Raw genomic sequence first — 17756 nt, 5'->3', positions numbered from 1 at the left:
GTTTGGGGCAAATACAAACTGTGGTTAAAGTAAAATAAGACTTTCCACTACATTGTTCTTGGAGCAAGAAAAATTTAATGAATTTTTCAAATATGTCTGGTTTACAACCAGGGAGCAAGGAAGGAGTAGAATTCCATTATTAAGTGCTTCATTTTGTCATAAACTTAGTAATATCTGGCCAGATCATGGCTTCTGAGTACAGTGAGTTGAATTCATAGGAAAGTCTCACTCCCTGACATCAGTGTTTAATGGAATTCCGCTTAATGCAAAAATGCCTTCCCTCTGGAAAGATTGTAATGGAGACCCACAGGCTCTTACTGCAGTTGAGACCAAAGTAGAGTGATATCCACAATTAAAGTTGCTCCTGAAGGAATTGGAAAGGGATGGATGCAAAGAACTGAGGGAAAGAAGTGGCAACCTAATGTTAAAGTGTTCTATATATTTTTCCTCACCCTTTGGTTTTACTTTTAAGGAAAGAGCTAAGAAATTTAAACATAAAGACCTCATTGTTCTTTTTGAAATCATTATGGCTCAAGGTATTAAAATGTACTAAAAGCAAATGTTCATAATTTCCACTCAGCAAGCCCTTCAAAATCACAGGAAACAAACAATAAAAATAATGGCTACAACAATAATAACACTTTATATTTGTCTAACCTCACTTTTCCATTTTCTTTAATTGTAGCTATATATAAACATTTTCTTATACTTCCTCTGTTGCAATTATTCTAAACGGCCTTTATGCCTAGCATAATAAGAAATTATAATGAACTGAAAACTCATTAGCAATATATTCATGAGGATTCAAAATAATTTCAGAATTCAACAATAACCTAAATGTAAATTTTTGTTTATTATAATATGGTAATCATTTATAAAGGCAGTAAACTAACAACCAAAATATTGTAGAGTACTGGAAGTTCTCTTAACTTGTATTGCTTACAAGTATCTCAGTAATAGCAACTTTTAATCTTTATTTTGTTGTGATGTTATCATCTTCTGACCTGGAATGTAATCTTGGAGAGGGGGGAGAATTTTACAGATATCTCTCTCCAAAAATAAGTTGATTAGGAGAGTCCTTCAAGATTAAGAAAACAAACAAAAAAGCAACACAATCGTGTTGTCATTTCCTTCAAGTATATTCCTGTTCATCTTTCATCCTCCGGATTAGCCATAATCTCCATGAGGGTAGGGACTGTGTTTGATTTACCTGCTGGATTCCCAGCACCTAGCATAGCATCTGGCACATACTGATTGAATGTAGCCAAAAGAAATCAACTGCACGCAAGGGTTTTAGTTCTTCCTGTGGTGACCAGCAGATCTCAAAGCCTCCTTGTTACAGTTCCAAGATGGTGGCTTATGCCATTTGCTTTTCTTCCCATACCTTTTCCCAGTTTCTAGGGGAATCAAGGCAGTGAAGAAATGAAAGTGTTTTCTCCTGTCAGACAGGATAGGGAACCCTATGGGGTAGGTAGAATATGTACAGATTCAAGAACATGTCAAGGCTTATTCCTTACTTTATGATTTCCCTTCAATTACTTAAACATGAGTGCTGGAAGTTCCATCCATTATTAAGTGCATGGAGGGACTGGTTAGTGTGTTCCTGTTGACTAAGATTTTATTTTATTAAAAATAGACAGAATGAGCCTGATGAAGCAACATAAAAGCACGGATGAATTCTCTTCTGGAATTCAAGCTCCCATTATTTGACTTTATTACTGCTTCATTTCACTGATATTCCTTTTATCTTAAGTATGGCCTCCTCTAAACTTCATTAACATCAAAAAGATTTTGTGAAGTACTTTAACTGAACATGGCACTGTACAAAGAGGCTCATACAAACCAGATCTTTGTTATTTAGAATGTTAAACTCACAGACATAAAACAGAAATATTTATGAAATTTAGTGGCACCTGGGTAGCTCAGTCTGTTGAGCGTCAGACTCTTGATTTCGGTTCAGGTCATGATCTCAGGGTTGTGAGATCAAGCCCCAGATCAGGCTCCTGCTCAGCACAGACCCTGCTTGTCCCACTCCCTCCCTTGGCTCTTCTCCCTGCCCGCGCCCCCCCCCCCCGCTCGCACTTTCTCTCTCTAAAATAAATAAAATCTTAAAAAAAAGTATTTATGAAATTTATATTCTTTATGCAAATGAAGGCTATTCTCTGATTTACTTTACATGATTAGCAATAGCTAATACTTATTGAGTCCTAACTATGCCCAAGGTACTGTGTAAAAAAGCACCTTACATGCATCTTCTCCATTAAGCCCCCAACAACAACAAGGAAGGTGAGGTGTCCCAAGTTAAGTGACTCGCCTAAGGAAGGTTCGTACAGCTGTGACATTAATTCAGGTCTGGCTCTGAGACCGTTCCTTAAGCACTCTGACCTACCCCTGCCCTCTGGCTTACAGCCTCCTCTCCCACAAATCTGCCACCCACTAACAGCCAAATGTGCCAACTCGGCTTTCAGAAGAGCAACTGCCTGGAGCAGGGCAGGGATCTGTGACAGGCAGGGTGTGGTGAATGGAGTGACTTAAGAGAAATCCTTGGGGAGCTGGATAGTATTGGATTAAGTGCTGTTAAAAACAGGGCAGCCCGGACAGAACAGAATTATCAATCAGATTCAATTCCATTCTAAAAATAAAATCTGGACAGTTGAGACTCCGGACTGTTTAAAAGAGCTCTTTACTTACTCCGTAGATAAACCTTCCTGAAGAATGTTTATGCTCCCTGATTCCCCTTCAAGTTTCTGTCCTTGCTTATCCCCTCTCATCGCTCCGCAACTTCCAATTAGAAAAGACGATACAGTTGCTTCTAGAGCCTCATCTGTGCTCAAGCCACTGCCATCAGGCTAATGCCTCTGTCCTCTGCTGGCAGTGCTCCCACAAAGGTCAGCAATGATAACAAACCATCATTATAATACCACCTAATGCTTCTTGTGGATTTATTGGGCTCCAAACCCTAGATTCAGAGTTGTGTTTACACTGGAGGGAGAAACTTGGAGAACCACAGGATCGTACAGAGGTTGGCTGGGACTTGGCAGAGGTTTTGGCTTAGTCGACTCAGTTTTTAAAAAATTAAGTCGACATTGAAATAGCAGAATATTTCAGACAAAAATCCAAAGTTTTTGAGATGTGCAGTCCCATTTGCTACAGTCCGGATGGTGAAGCCTGTGCCCCCGGACCTTCCTCACCTCAATTCTGTCACCTGCTTGACTTCCATGGGCACATGATTTACTACCCACACTTCACACGGATATTCTGGCCAGGAATTTAGAGGTGTCAGGAAAAGACCCCAGCTTAAATGAGCCCAAGATAAAAGATGGAGGTGATTAAACAGCAACCCCGGGCAGGAAGTGTGGCACACCTGGATTCATGGAAACTGAGACTGGAAGTAAGACAGCCGCCAACCTCTTCATTGGGGTTTCTACTTTTCACTCCACAGGGGCTCCACTCTCCCATCACAGACAGACTTCCTCTTTTTCCTTCATTTCAGGTCCCTCATTCCTTAACTTGCTCAAAGCTTCTCAACCCCACACCACCCCCCTTGCAGCATCCTCCTTTATGCTCCTATTGCTAATTGCCTTAGTCTTTCGATTTTCCAACTGTGAATTCCTGAGGGAGGACCAACACGTATTTTCAAGCCTGGTCTTAAATGTCATAAATTGCTTTCAAGCTACAATAGGTCCCACTGAGGGAGGTACACAGACACAGTTCAAACCTCTGTAGCCAGTTGGAGTGGGAATATCCTTCAAACAGATACCCTCAGGCATAATGTGGAGAATATCCTAAGCACTTGTTCATAACAATCGTGAATGAGAGTCATTATTTATACTCACTTTATTGACTTGAAAACAGAGGTTTAGAGAGGTGACAAAATTTGTCCGAGAAATTAAGTGGCAAAGCTGGAATGTGAACACAGCCTGCCCGACTAACAAACTCCAAGCCTCCATTTTTATCATCTTTCCTAACTTCCAGGCTGAGTAACGTTCTTGCTATTCTCTACTTCCTAAAGCTTAGAACTCTTCTCGTGGGTTCTGTGATACTGTACTCTTTTGGTTTTGTATTTTCCTGATGGCTCCTCCATTCAATTCTTTGTTCTCTTTCAAATTTAAAATGGAAGGGTTCTCCAAGGGACTCTTCATGGCTCCTTCTTGTTTCTTTCTATACTTTCATTTTAGGCAAATTCATAGGCTTTCATGTTTGGATACAGCCGGACACTATGGTTTCTTAAACTGGGGTTCTTGGGCACACATGCCCTCCCACCCTATCCAAGAGACTTGTGGATAGAATTTAGGAAGTTCATGAATTTGAATGAGAAAACAATCAACGTATTTATATTTTCATTAAATTCTAACAGAAATTTACTAATTCCCGGGCGCCTGGGTGGCTCATTCAGTTAGGCATCTGACTCTGGATTTCGGCTTAGGTCATGATCTCAGGGTCGTGACATCCAGCCCAGTGTTGGGCTCTGTGCTCAGTGGGGAGTCTGCTTGAGATTCTTTCTTCCTCTCCCTCTGTCTCCTCCACCCCCACGTGCCTGAGTGCCCTTTCTCTCTCTCTCTCTCTCTTTCTCAAATAGATAGATAAATCTTTTAAAAAACTTACTAACTCCTTCAATTATGAATGTAGGCAACAAGCCACTGTAATAGCAACAGACAGGGGACCTTGTTACCAACAGAAATCATAGGTATTTTAGTATTTTCCAACTGTTGCAAATATTTTAAAATTTCATTTTTTCCCATTATACTTCACAATCACAGTGGCTCACTCACACCTATCAGAATGGCTAAAATCCAAAACATAAGAAATAACAAATGTTGGCGAGCATGTGGAGAAAAAGGACGCATCTTGCGCTATTGGTGAGAATGAAAACTGGTGCAGCGACTGTGGAAAACAGTCTGGAGGTTCCTCAAAATGTTAAAAGTAGCACTACCATATGATCCAGTAATCGAGCTACTGGATATTTACCCCCAAAATACAAAAACACTAATTCAAATGTTTATGGCAGTATTATTTACAATAGCCAAATTATGGAAGCAGACCAAGTGTCCATCAATAGATGAATGGATAAAGAAGATGTGGTGTATATATACAACGGATTATTATTTAGCCATAAAAAAGAATGAACTCTTGCCACTTGTAACAACATAGATGGAGCTAGAGGGTATAATGCTAAGTGAAATAAGTCAGTCAGAGAAAGACAAGTACCATATGATTCCACTCATATGTCGAATTTAAGAAACAAAACAAATGAGCAAGGGGAGAAAAGAGAGAAAGAGAGATAAGCCAAGAAACAGACCCTTAACTACTGTGAACAAACTAATGGTTACCAGAAAGAAGGTGGGGGGGGGGAATGGATGAAATAGGTTATTTACACAACATTATATATCAATAATGTCTCAATAAAGCAAAGAAAAAAACACACGCTAGCCAGATGTCCTATCATGACTTATAAAGGGGCTCAAGTCTTAGGTAATGCAGGAGCAACTTTCCTAAAGCCTATTGACCTACTCAGTTTTCTGAGCTCTGTCTTTAAGCTTTGGCTGCCTGCTTTATCTGCTGACTTTACTTGTCAGATGGGCACCTAATCCTCCCAGTGGTATGATACCCTGTGGTATTGATCTTGGACCTCTAGTTTATATCCCAGATTGCTTTCTACTCTCATTCACTCTTCCATGTTGCTAACTGACTCTGGGTCTCAACTCCACAATAGCTGTTGTGGGTTCCTGGACTGCTAACAGTTTGTCCTGCATACAAGTTCTAGAGATAAACTTTTTCACCAGTGTGGAATAAAAAGAACTATTACCAGAGTGATCTTAAAGTATAGCTCTTATCATATCCTTTTCTTCCTTGGAATGCTCACAAATTCAATTTAAACTTCTCAGTGATTGCACAAAACAGAAACCTATTTGAGGTGGCTTAAGTAAGATGAAGAATTTATGATATGGATACAGGGATATTATGCAGGCCTTAAAAGTAGGGGTGTAGGAACAGATTGAGCCATAAACAAGGATTGGCAAACATTTTTCTGTAAAGGGCCAAATAGTAATTGTATTAGGTTTTGCAGGCCATATGGTTTCTGTCACTCTGCCATACATAGACAATATGAGAAGAAATGTGTTCCAATAAAACTTTATTCATAAAACACACAATTTGCCACACAGGTCATAATTTTAGTATCCCTGGACAAAAATATTATCAGGATTCTCTGAAACTCATCTCCATCACAGCAGACAAAACATGTCTGCTTTGTTGTTCCCTTCCTACTGACTAGCTTCTTCAGCTTCTCTGGTTCTCATGTTGAAACATGGCTTCTGAAAGCTCCCAGCTTCCATGTCATAAGTTAAAGTTTAAGCTCTCTCTTTCTTTCCCAGTGCTAATTCCAAATCCTTAGGGTAGGGATGTTGCCTGGCCAGGCTTGGGTCAGGTGTCCACCCCTAGACGAATTAGCTGTGGCTAACTGAGCTCTGGGTCTTGCTATTTGAACAGGGCTTTGGGGCACCACCCCTACAACCTCTTAGATCAGAGCTGAGGAACAGATTTCATAAAAGAGCAAGGAGCTGGGCAGACAACCAGGGAGAGTCTCCTGCTGCATTCATTCAAACCTACATTTTCCACATTGTTCCTAGTAGTCCCCTCATACCCCTTTCTGAAGCACAACCAAGTCCTTGTTGATCTCATAAACTCTGCACATTCTCACCCCGCATTCCCCCTGTCTGCTAGCAGATATTCTACTCATCTTCAAAGTCTCTTCTAAAAAGCCACCCTTTCCTTTATATCCACACAACAACCTATTGGTACAGTGTGTCTTGTTCTGTTGCTATTTCTGTACCTGTCTTTTTGTTTTGCAGACAATAGGTGCTCTGCTGACTGAGGAAATGACTGATTCAACTTTTCATCCACTTTGGTCCCTTTCAGAGAATAGGCTCTGAGTTTCTATTTGTTGAGTTTAACCATATATTCACAGCTGAATAATTCCAAACTGAAGAAAATGTTGACTTTTAACAGTGGCAGTTACATAGGAAACACAGTATCTACTTGTAAGGAATTAATTTTATAAATATTCATTTCCACGTGTATGGTAGCCAAATTAAAGTGCATATGTAGAGGGATATTAATTACAGCAAGTTATATTTAGTTATTGTTTATAAGAAGAAATAAAGTCCCATTAGGATCGAACCTTCTGTTAATGTACTAAATTAAAAAGGAATACTACAGAAGTGATACAAGATAATAGGAAAGGTTATAAACTTGAAATATTAAAAATTGCTCTAAAAAGCAAATGCTCCAAAATTATTACTATCATTCTGTGCAAGAAATGTACCAAAGAGCTAGAGATTTCATTATCTAATTTCTTTCTTTCTAGAACTATTAATTAACATTGTTCCCAGAACTCCCCTGCTGAAAGGCAGAAAGTAAATACAGTAACTGCAGAGAAAACTGGTTCATTTCCACCAAACTGTGAAAGGCTTGGGCTTTTGTGAAACAGAAAGCACTTGCTAAATAACGATTCCTAAACTATTAGCAACTACATAAAAGCTTTGCATTCAACACCACCCTCCTGGGAGACTGCGCTTGGAAATATGCATCGGGTCTGAAAAAGGCACAGATTTGGCTCAGTTGTAAATATTAGGTGCACAGAGGCGAAGCCATTGTGTAGCGTAGGAGTGGGGCGGGTGGGGTCCTGATGCCCAATGTTGATAGAAGGATTCTAATTTCGCTTGGAATTTATTTTTTCTACTACAATTACAGTTTTGCTAAGAAAAATAGAATATCGGTTGTGCTCTCAGCTGGCTTCTAATTTTCAGCGTCTACAGATGAAGAAGACGTCTCATTTAACTAAAAGAATCACCTTTCTGCAATCTCCAGAGCCGCTGGGAAAACAGAAGATCGCTCAAGCCCCACCGCCCCCAACGCGGCCACCTCTAGAGAGCCGGCCAGCTCCATCCCACCCCGCCCCACCCCACCCGCCGGCCGCAGATTAGGGCTTGCCCCGCGCGCTAGCGGCCTCAAGACCGCAGGTCTCCGGGGCTCGATCCCGTGTGTCGGCGTTTCTGCGTGGGGATGCTCCAAATCAGTAAACCACAACATAGAACCCAAGCCTGGACTCTGAACCAAACCCTCTTGCCTAGCTTTCTTTTTCTCGGTCTCGCAGGGATCCTCGCTACCCCTTGTCACAGCGTCTCCCCAGCCTCTCCCCTCCAACCACCTGCGCGTGTAAGCTATTGTCACGCAGTAAGGAGGGGCTAGAAAGAGCTCAGTCCACTAAGCACTCCATGCAGACAACGAAACTACAATTCCCATCACGCCCCGCAGCCTGTTCCCTCCTCCTCCTCCCCTCCCCCCTCCTCGGCCAGAGGCCGGGAGGCTCTGGGCTTTTATCTGCGGACGGGCGGGAGGGAGTCAGGTCCCCGCGATCTTCCCCGACCCGTGCGCTCGGCGGCGGCGGCGGCGGCGGCGGCGGCGGCTCTTAGCCGAGTTTTGCCTCCGCGTCCCCGCCAGCCCCGAGCCCGCGGGGGCAGACGGTCCGTCCCGGCGTGCGAGAGGATGGTGATCCGCGTGTTCATCGCCTCCTCCTCGGGTTTCGTGGCGGTGAGTACTGCGGGGACTGGCGGCGGGCCGGGGTCGGGTCTCCGGGGGTCTCGGGCGCCAGGCGCGGGTCCTGTGGGAGGCGCGCCCCGCTCGCCCCTGCGCGTCTCGGTGCGCAGCGCGTCCGGACGCGGGAGCCCGCGCGGGGCAGGTGATCCATCACACTTGCACAACAATGAAAAGGGCGGGGAGCAAAGGTGGGTGGGGGACCCCAGCTCACCCACAGGCCCACTCTGCGCGGTCTGAGAGGGAGACAACGCTGCGGGAAAATGGAGTCTGCGGGAAGCCCCCAGCTCCAGTAGTGTGGCTCGGGAATTTGGAGAGGGGTAGTCTGAGAGCTTCGGGGGTCCCGCTTCCCTTGGTGTTAGTTCTTCCCGATTTGGGACATTCAGCTTGCTTATATTTTGTATAACCAGCTTTTATCTAGGCTGCTTAGCTACCTAGCTCCTGAATGAAACAAGTTTAAGTAGTAATTGCTCTCCACCCTCCCTTCCTCGCCACCCAGTACATTTCTTTAGTTTTATACATGCGCAAAGAGAACTGTAAACTAGGTTTGTCCTGTTGTGCCAGGATGTTCTTGTTTGTTTTGTCTTTTTTTTTTTTCCCCCTGCCTTGGATGCTATGAACATTTTTACATCTTTATGTAAGTGTGTGTGTTTGGTTTCTTTACCCTTGTAGTGCCATGGTCAATTTCATCTTGAGGATGTATAAATTGTGGTCTCTCTAATTATCTTAAGCTGTTTTGTTTGGTCGATATTCTTGATGTTTTTTGGGGGGGGAGAAAAATTAAATAGCTAGGTGTCAGACTGTAAGGAAAAATTCAGTAGTATACTTGATAGCCCACTGGGTAAGTCATGTTTTACATGATTATTAAGACTTGGTTTCCTTAGTAAGAAGCTATAGATTTAAGAGGTTCTTTGGTGAGATATATAATCAAATACATCAAAAATGCAGTATGGGTTGCTTAAATTTGATCTGGTCAGTTGCCTGCCCAGCAACAACCAGATTGTCCCAAAATTTGTTTCTGAAGCAGGTGGGGTGGAGGATAGAATAAAATACTGTTTGTAAATCCTTATAAACCATGGAGACTCTTTATTTAAAAAGAAATCAACACTGTAGTACAAAAAAGACCCCTTTTTCATTAGGAACAATAGATGGGAAACTCCACCTTATCTTTATATGCAGGCATGTGGTGGTCCCCATACTCCTGGTAATTTTGGTTATTTCTAGTTATTTGTGGTTGCTTAGTCATACCTGTCTTTTACAAATTTCTCTACTGAACTACAGTGTCAGGAAACTCATTGTTTTGTGGATAGATTTTTTTCAAATGCACTCCTTCATAAGAATGCTACAAAGCTTTTCCTTTCACCACAACTTGTATGCTTCAGTAATTGTTACAGTAGCATTTTATTGATTATGGAAGGGCTGATCTGTAGTATTAAGCCTAGGTTATGTTGGAAGAGTCAAAGTCAAATTACTTGGCTTATCCTGTCAGCAGGTAATATACCAAGATAGTTCTGGAATTGTGTACCTCTATTTCCTCAAGTCCATTAACAAGTAACAAATATTTCTTGTCTGCGTATGTCCTTTTTTAATTTTTAAATACACTGTTACGCGTTTTGCACATGAAGCTAGACTTAAGAGACCTAAGTTTTAATTCAGGCTCTGGCTAGTAGTGTAAGCTTGGATAAAGGTGCTCCATCTCTGCCTGAGTTTCTCTTCTGTAGGTTGTGATGTATAGGTTGTAGGATGTGTAGGTCCTGAAGGATTGTGATGTATAACTCAGAATTACATTCTAGCTTTAACCTGTTCTGATTTCATCAGTTGGGTAAATGTGGATAAATCCTTGTAACAGCGTTTTTTTATTTTAAATTTATACATATTGGCCTCAAAGAGAGTTTATTCTTGTCCTGTCGTGTTTTACTGTGATGTTTCAGGTTCCCTCACTGCCCTGCCTGGTAATATGTGTTCTGACATGGTTTGATTTGAGCTGGAAGACATAATTTGTTATCACATATGTACAGCCCATAAACAGTAATTGTCTATTTTAATGGACCTAACTTTTTTAGGTCTCAGACAATCCTCAGTAAGTCTAATTATAATATTCTCTCTTAAAACACAGTTTTTCTTTAATAATGTAATGTTGATACTTTTGGTGATGATAAGTGTATGCTTATATGCAAGAATAATGATTTCTAAGAGATAATGAAGTTGTTTAGGTTAACTGTTGGCCTGGGGAGTTTAATGGGGCTTATGGCATTAAACTATATTAAGCTTTGATGGCATAGCCATAATGTTTTCCCTCCAGCAGTGTTGTGTTGACCATTGGCACTGTTTTTTTATCTGGTGACCGACTGTGACTAGTAAGTGCATGGGAGAACAAATAATTTGATTTCCAAATCGGTTTGGTTCTAGCTGGATTTTTTTAACCCACAAGGAAGTATGTAACTAGAAATTGACTTTGCTAAGTCAGTCCCCAGTATTTCCAAAAAGGTGTTCTGCCCCAGTTAGCAGTAGATTTAAACAATCTAGAGAAAATCCTCATATCTTGTCTGACTTCCCTGAATTCTCCAGCTTTAACACATAACAGTGATATTTGGGATAATTAACACCAAGGGATGGATGGTTGCCGTTTTATCCACCCCAGCTCCAGGTAAGATCTGCTTTTACTAGGAAATAAAAGACATGCCACGTTATTATGCTATGGATACCTAAAAAGCAGATTTCTTATGCAGCTGATAATGTTGCTCTCATTCATATTGTAGTGAAGGATGTTTATTTCAGTCCTTAGATAATAGTATATTCCAAAGGTGCCATTTTAAAATTTAATTCATTCTGGTTGTATACCCGGAAGGGGGTGTCCTGGTAACTTTATCCAGGAAGTATATTAATATGACTTTTAAATTTAAAAACATTGAAATCCATCAGTTATTTCATTCACTCATTATTTTATTCATTCAACAAGTATTTTCTAAGGGTCTGCAGCTTGCCCAACTCTGTCCTTGTTCTTGTGGGGAACTGGAGAAGAATAGAGGATGTGGTCTCTGCCCTCAAGAAATTTAGGTGGGGACCCGGTGGGGAGATAAGATAGGAAAGCTAAAACCATCAGTAATAAAGTGCAGGCCAAGGACACTTGCCTCTTTCAGAACACATTATCAGAGATAGAAATAATATAGGGGCAGAGGGATACATTGCAGGATGTCAGATAAGGAGGAAATGTGCCAGAAATCATAAAATATGCATGTGGGAGCCTTAGGCAGATGGCAGAGAGAGGAATTGAGTTAGATTTGGAGCCCGGGAGAGGGTGCAGGGCCCACCTTGTTGAGGCTGGAAAGGGAGGAGTTTTGGGTAGAAGAGGGCATGCAGCGGATGTCCCTGTGAACCTCATTTGAGGACAGGGTAGACGTTCAGTTCCCGCAAGAAGCCCATGATAACAAGCTCTGTAGTGCTCCGCCTCTCAGAGATGTCTTCAGTATCTACGGCTCGCATGCTGTCTGGAGCCTTTTGTCCCCAGGGAACAAGGGACTCTGTGGCAGGGAGGGACCCCTGGTATGTGATTTTAGAAAGATCTTTACCCCTGTGCTTGCTTTGACTAAAATGTCTCAAAAAAAGAAATACAATCTTTCACTCTTTGTTAAAGTTTCTGGGCTCAGTTGAGCTGGAGGAAAACCTAAAGTGGTTTTCTTGCAACGTCCAACCACCTAAAAATCACAGAGAAGGAAATTTGGGCACAGAGATTAAGTGGCTTACTCTGAGGTCATTTATGTCAGACACTGCAGAACTAAGGAAGGGTTAAATGGACACCAGGTCTCCTGACTCTTCCTGAAGGTATTCATTCCTGTGTTCATTCAGCAGTGCATTCATTCATGCATTGATTGGCTCTGTCATTCATCAATCATTGAAAACCTACTAAGTACCAGGCTCTCTGTTAGGTGCTTTTAGGTGCTGCTAGGTGCTAGGTGTATGTGAGGGCCAGGAGAAAGACTTAAACGCCGGCCTTATGGCACAAATCAGGGCTAACTCTCTGCAGCTCAAAGACTTGGGATACAAACCATTTAAGCAAGGGAGCATGAAGGGCTGATGTGAACTTGGGCAGTGTTAGTGTGAGCATGGTGAAACGGATGGTATATCCTTGGATATTGGAGAGGGGCCATCACTGGGAGGAAAAGATACAAATTGGAAGCCAAGTTGATAAACATAGAGCTTTGCCCATGGCCGCTGCTATATTTTCTAGGGGGGATGAGAGTAGCCAGCAGAACTCATAGAGACTATGCTCAGAATTGTCTGGATCTTTGCAGCTGTAGAAGGCATACCCTACGGGTTTGCATGGCATAACTATTTTAAAACATGTAATAACCAGTGAAGCTGTTGCATCTCCACAGAATGTATTCAGTGAAGCTTCACTGTGTGAGGAGGCCCCAGCAAGGAGTTCCAAGGCAGTTCAAGTCAGGATATGACCATGTAGAATAGATTAAGACTGGGCAGTAATTCCTAAGTGATTCTAATACCAGAAGAAGCTAGTGAGGGTAAGTCTGGGTCATCAGCCTCTTTCTTTCTTTCTTTCTTTCTTTCTTTCTTTCTTTCTTTTCTTTCTTTCTTTCTTTCTTTCTTTCTTTCTTTCTTTCTTTCTTTCTTTCTTTCTTTCTTTCTTTCTTTCTTTCTTTCTTTCTTTCTTTCTTTTTCTTTCTTTCTAAGATTTTGTTTATTTGAGAGAGAGTGCACAGGCATGTGCAGGAGCCAGCAAGCATGAACAGGGGGAGGGGCAGAGGGAGAGAGAGTGGGACAAGCAGACTTCCTACTGAGCACAGAGCCTGATGTGGGGGCTCCATCCCAGGACGCTGAGATCATGACCTGAGCCAACGCTTAACTGAGCTACTCAGGCATGCCTCATTAGCCTCTTTAACTCATTGGATCTTCAGAGTCACAGGGCAAGGTGGTTATTTAGTCCCATTTTTACAGATGAAGAAGCTGAGGTTAACTGCCCTGATGAGATCAGACATAGTAGATGGTGGGATCCTGAGTCAAACTCTAGCTGGCAGTTTCCAAGTTCTTCTCTGTGGGCACCGCGGCACCCTGAGGGAATGGGAGTACCAGGGATGCTTGACATCCTATAGTGTGCCAGACAGTCCCCCCCTAAGAACTGCCCTTGCAAAAATGCCAGAGCTACTCTTGATGAGAAATGGTGCTGAAGAGCATTGGCAAATGAGGGTGTGGAGTGAGGTTAGGGAGGTGGGAGCATATAAGAAATGACCAGGAGAAGCAAGAGTAAGTTGGGGGTGCAAGCACAAGGATGTGATTGTAAGGGAAGGCAAGTTCATTTAATTTCCTAAGGGCTGCCATTAACAAAGTACCAAAATCGGGGGCTTAAACAACAGGAATTTGTCTCACAGTTCTGGAAGCTAGCTCAAGGTGTTGGCAGGATTGCCTTCTTCTTAGGGCTGTGAGGGGGACTGTGTTCCATGACTCTGTCCTAGCTTCTGATGGTTTGCTGACAATCTTTGACATTCCTTGGCATGTGGATAGATGATTTTGATATCTGCCTTCATGTTCACATGCCGTTCTCCTTGGGTGTGTGTCTGTCACAGTGTCCAGATTTCTCCTTTTTATAGGGACACAGTCCTATTGAATAGAGCCTACCCTAATGACTTCATCTTAATTGATCATCTGCAAAGATCCTATTTCCAAATAAAGTCACATTCATAGGTACTGGGGGTTAGGATTTCAACATCTTGGGGGAGCACAATTCAACTCATAACAACATGGACTATGAGGGTTGAAATAGAAACACTAATTAATGGAATTTCCCCCTTTAATTGGAAAGACTGTAGGCACATTTCTTGAATCTTAAAGTTAGCAGCTGGATATGGAATTGTATGGAATTTAGTTAATGTATAAGTTCTGTTGCTAGGAAGGGAGATTTAGCAATATCCCAACTGAAGATCTGACCTCAGTTTTTCTAGTTCATTTTACTATTTCCCAAATTTGATATTTTCCTATTCTACTATAATATTTTATCAAGAGCATGGATTCTTACAAAATTAGGGGCTTTTTATCCATTTGTATTGGGATACTTTTAATAAATATTTCTATTTATTTGAGAAAATGAAATTTTGAAAAGTATTTATAATATAATGTGGTTTCCATATTGCAGGAATTTAAGACTATTTGAATCTCATTTTTTTTTCTGTGTTTTTCAATTTTTTGGTCAAAACAGAAAAGGAAAACAAGTATAGTGAAAAAAAAAAAACAAAACACAGTTTAGTAAGAAGCAATATGATACCCGGGCACCTGGGTGGCTCAGATGGTTAAGTGTCTGCCTTCGGCTCAGGTCATGATTCTGGGGTCCTGGGATCGAGCCCCGCATCTGACTCCCTGCTCCTTGGGGAGCCTGCTTCTCGCTCTGCCTCTCTCTCTCTCTGTCTGTCATGAATAAATAAAATCTTAAAAAAAAAAAAAAGCAGTATGATACCAAGTAATATTTCTTCTTTAGATTTTTTTCATGATTTATTTATTTAAGATTTTATTTATTTGAGAGAGAGAGAGAGATTGTGTGGGAGCACGAGTGGGGGGAGGGGCAGAGGGAGAGGGAGAAGCAGAGTCCCTGCTGAGCAGGGAGCCCAATGTGGGGCTCATCCCAAAACCCTGAGATCATGACCTGAGCCAAAGGCAGAGACTTAACTGACTGAGCTCTAAACTCTGACCTCAAACAGAGACCCTTTCAGGTTTCAACAAATTTTCAGTAGGGACTGCTTTAATGGGTGCTACGGTAGCTGCAGAGTTAGCTAGCAGTAGAAGTTATTCTGATTCAAATTACATTCCTATATAGATTATTTTTCTGTGATTAGCTTTTGTTATACTGTCTATTCAGTATGTGAAAAAAGACCTTAGCTTTCCAAATTAGAAATTTAGTGAAAACAACTTTTTTTTCCCCTATGAAATGGCAAATGCTTATTAATATTTGATGGAAAATATCCACTTCTGATTATATATAATTGTTTTTTGGGGGGTCCTTTTTCTAGTTGTTTTTTAAGACATGTCATCGAGGGGCACCTGAGTGTTTCAGTGGTTAAGTGTGGGACTCTTGATTTCTGCTCAGGTCATGAACTCAGGGCCCTGAGATCCAGCCCTGCATTCAGCATGGAGTCTGCTTGAAATTCTCTCACTCTCTCTCAAATAAATAAAATCTTAAAAAAAAAAAAAAGAAAACATGTTGTTGAGCCTTTCTTTTCAGTGATTGTTGAGCCCAGTAGTGATCAGTATTGCCTGGAATGGGGGTGATTGCGGGGCCGGGAGAGGTGGGGTTTGGAGACCAGAAGCCAACAAGCAGCCGCAACCCAGCAATGTAGTTTGAGGCTGTGCAGCCTCCCTTCTGTCTGTCCTCTTTTAAAAATAGGCTTATCTGAGTTTATCTGCCAGCACTAACTACTCAGGAACTGAACAATGGTAACTAAAAGTGTTGTTATTTCTTTTATGTTTGATTGTTTTTTTCTGAACTCTAAAAAAGAAATCAACCTAGGAAAAGCACCTTCATGACGGCTTTGCTGTAGGACTGAAAGTTGAACTAGATGCTGGCAGGTAGGGGGCCCCCTACCAACAAACCCAGGTACTTTTCGGCTGGTGCAGCCCCTGGAGACTAGAACAATGTGGTTGGTCCCCTGATCTGGTTCCCTCTGTTAGCATTGACAGCTTATTCATTCCTGAAGGGGCCGAACTCTTTTGGGCTGGCTCAGTCCCTGGAAAAACCCCAAAGGGGGTTTCCTGGAACTGGCCCCTGAAAGTGGAAGGGCAGGGCGTGGTATACATCAGGGCGTGTCTGCCTCGTTGTGGGACCTCTGTGGGCTCTCTGCCAACATTGCTTCAGAGCTCCTGAAGCCGGAAATGGAATGTTGGCTGTGACTGACGGCAAAGGGTTTTAGGTACTTCAGGATGTGTTTTCCATTACCTACCAGTGATGGCTCGGATCTGGAATTGGCTTTTTGTCAGCGTGGGCCTAGTGGATCTGGGAGTAGAGGGCTGAGAAGAAGAGAGACCCAATTAAGTGACTTGCTTGACAGGTCAGTCAGTGGTATTTGGTAATTGCAAGTATAGTTAAAGTCAGCAGCTATTACTACATACCAGTCCTATATTGAAAACAAAACAAAGCGCAACAGAAAACCCAAAGCAACACAACCAACATAGCTTTTGAGTTAGTTTGTTTTCCTTGTAGTGTTACACAAGGAGTGGGAGTATGGTCTTCTTCATTCGTGACATTCCCATGTGATTTGAAGCTTACTAGTTCTCTGCTTTAGTAATCATAGTAATTAGGATAGTTCTTTGAATGGGAATTGGCCACTTCCATAAGCCTGGGTCGCCTATTGACAGGAGTTTCGGGTTGCATTGACATTTTATGATAAACTACTTACTAGCCTAAAGTAAGTGTTTGGGTTGAACATTTGCTGATTTTATTTAATTCTGGAGTTAGCTTATATTCAAGCCAAGCACCTACTTCGGCCCCATCACGGATTATCTATCATTGGAAGGCAGTGTAGTCTCATGGTTAAGACAGGGGCTGTCGTAATCCTAGCTCTGCCATTGGTGAAGGACATGGCCTTAGGCAAGTAACCTCAGACTCTTCATTTGTAAAAATGAGATAGGAGCAGTACCTTCTGTACATGACTGCTTTGAGCTCTGAATGAGTAAGTCTTCCATAGGACATAGTTAGCAGAGTGCTAGGTACATAGTAAGTACTCAGTGCATATTATCTATTATCTCTGTTCTATTCTCATCAACAGCAGCATAGTAGTAATAGCAGTAATAAAACAATTAAAAAATTATAACCTTGGATCATGTAAGATCTTTAATCATCAAAAAAATTATAGTACATACTACTTACTAAGCCAAGGATGCATGCTGGTATAATTTTAGTTTTTAGTAAATTTAAGTATAAAGAGTTTTGTTTTTTTTTTTTTTTACTGAAATTTGAAGTTTGAATTGAATAATTAGTAAGAACATTACAATTTGAGATCATTCTCCCAAACAAATCACTTAATTAGAGTTCTGTAATTTTTGAACATTTTATAGGTACACAGCATGCCGTGCATGAGGCACTAAACCATATTTATTTATTACCTACAGAGTGCTGACTACTATGCAATTGGTCGCTATTCTTTGCTGTACCTAGTACATGA

At 41.6% G+C, this 17756-nt stretch overlaps 1 protein-coding gene across 1 annotated transcript in view; it reads left to right on the top strand.

Annotated features, from left to right (window-relative positions):
- The first annotated feature begins 3319 nt into the window (after positions 1-3319).
- SH3BGRL2 (SH3 domain binding glutamate rich protein like 2) overlaps positions 3320-17756 on the top strand; it is a 63976-nt gene continuing 49539 nt past the window's right edge. The window contains exons 1-2 of the mRNA XM_027604051.2: positions 3320-3391; positions 8251-8592. Of these exons, the coding sequence (XP_027459852.1) occupies positions 3320-3391; positions 8251-8592 (414 nt within the window). The remainder of the gene's footprint in view (positions 3392-8250; positions 8593-17756) is intronic.

Source organism: Zalophus californianus, chromosome 7 (assembly GCF_009762305.2).
Source record: "Zalophus californianus isolate mZalCal1 chromosome 7, mZalCal1.pri.v2, whole genome shotgun sequence".
In the NCBI taxonomy this organism is placed as follows: Eukaryota; Metazoa; Chordata; class Mammalia; order Carnivora; family Otariidae; genus Zalophus; species Zalophus californianus.
Note: the sequence above shows the minus strand (reverse complement) of the source record. Positions and strands in the feature narration are given on the sequence as shown.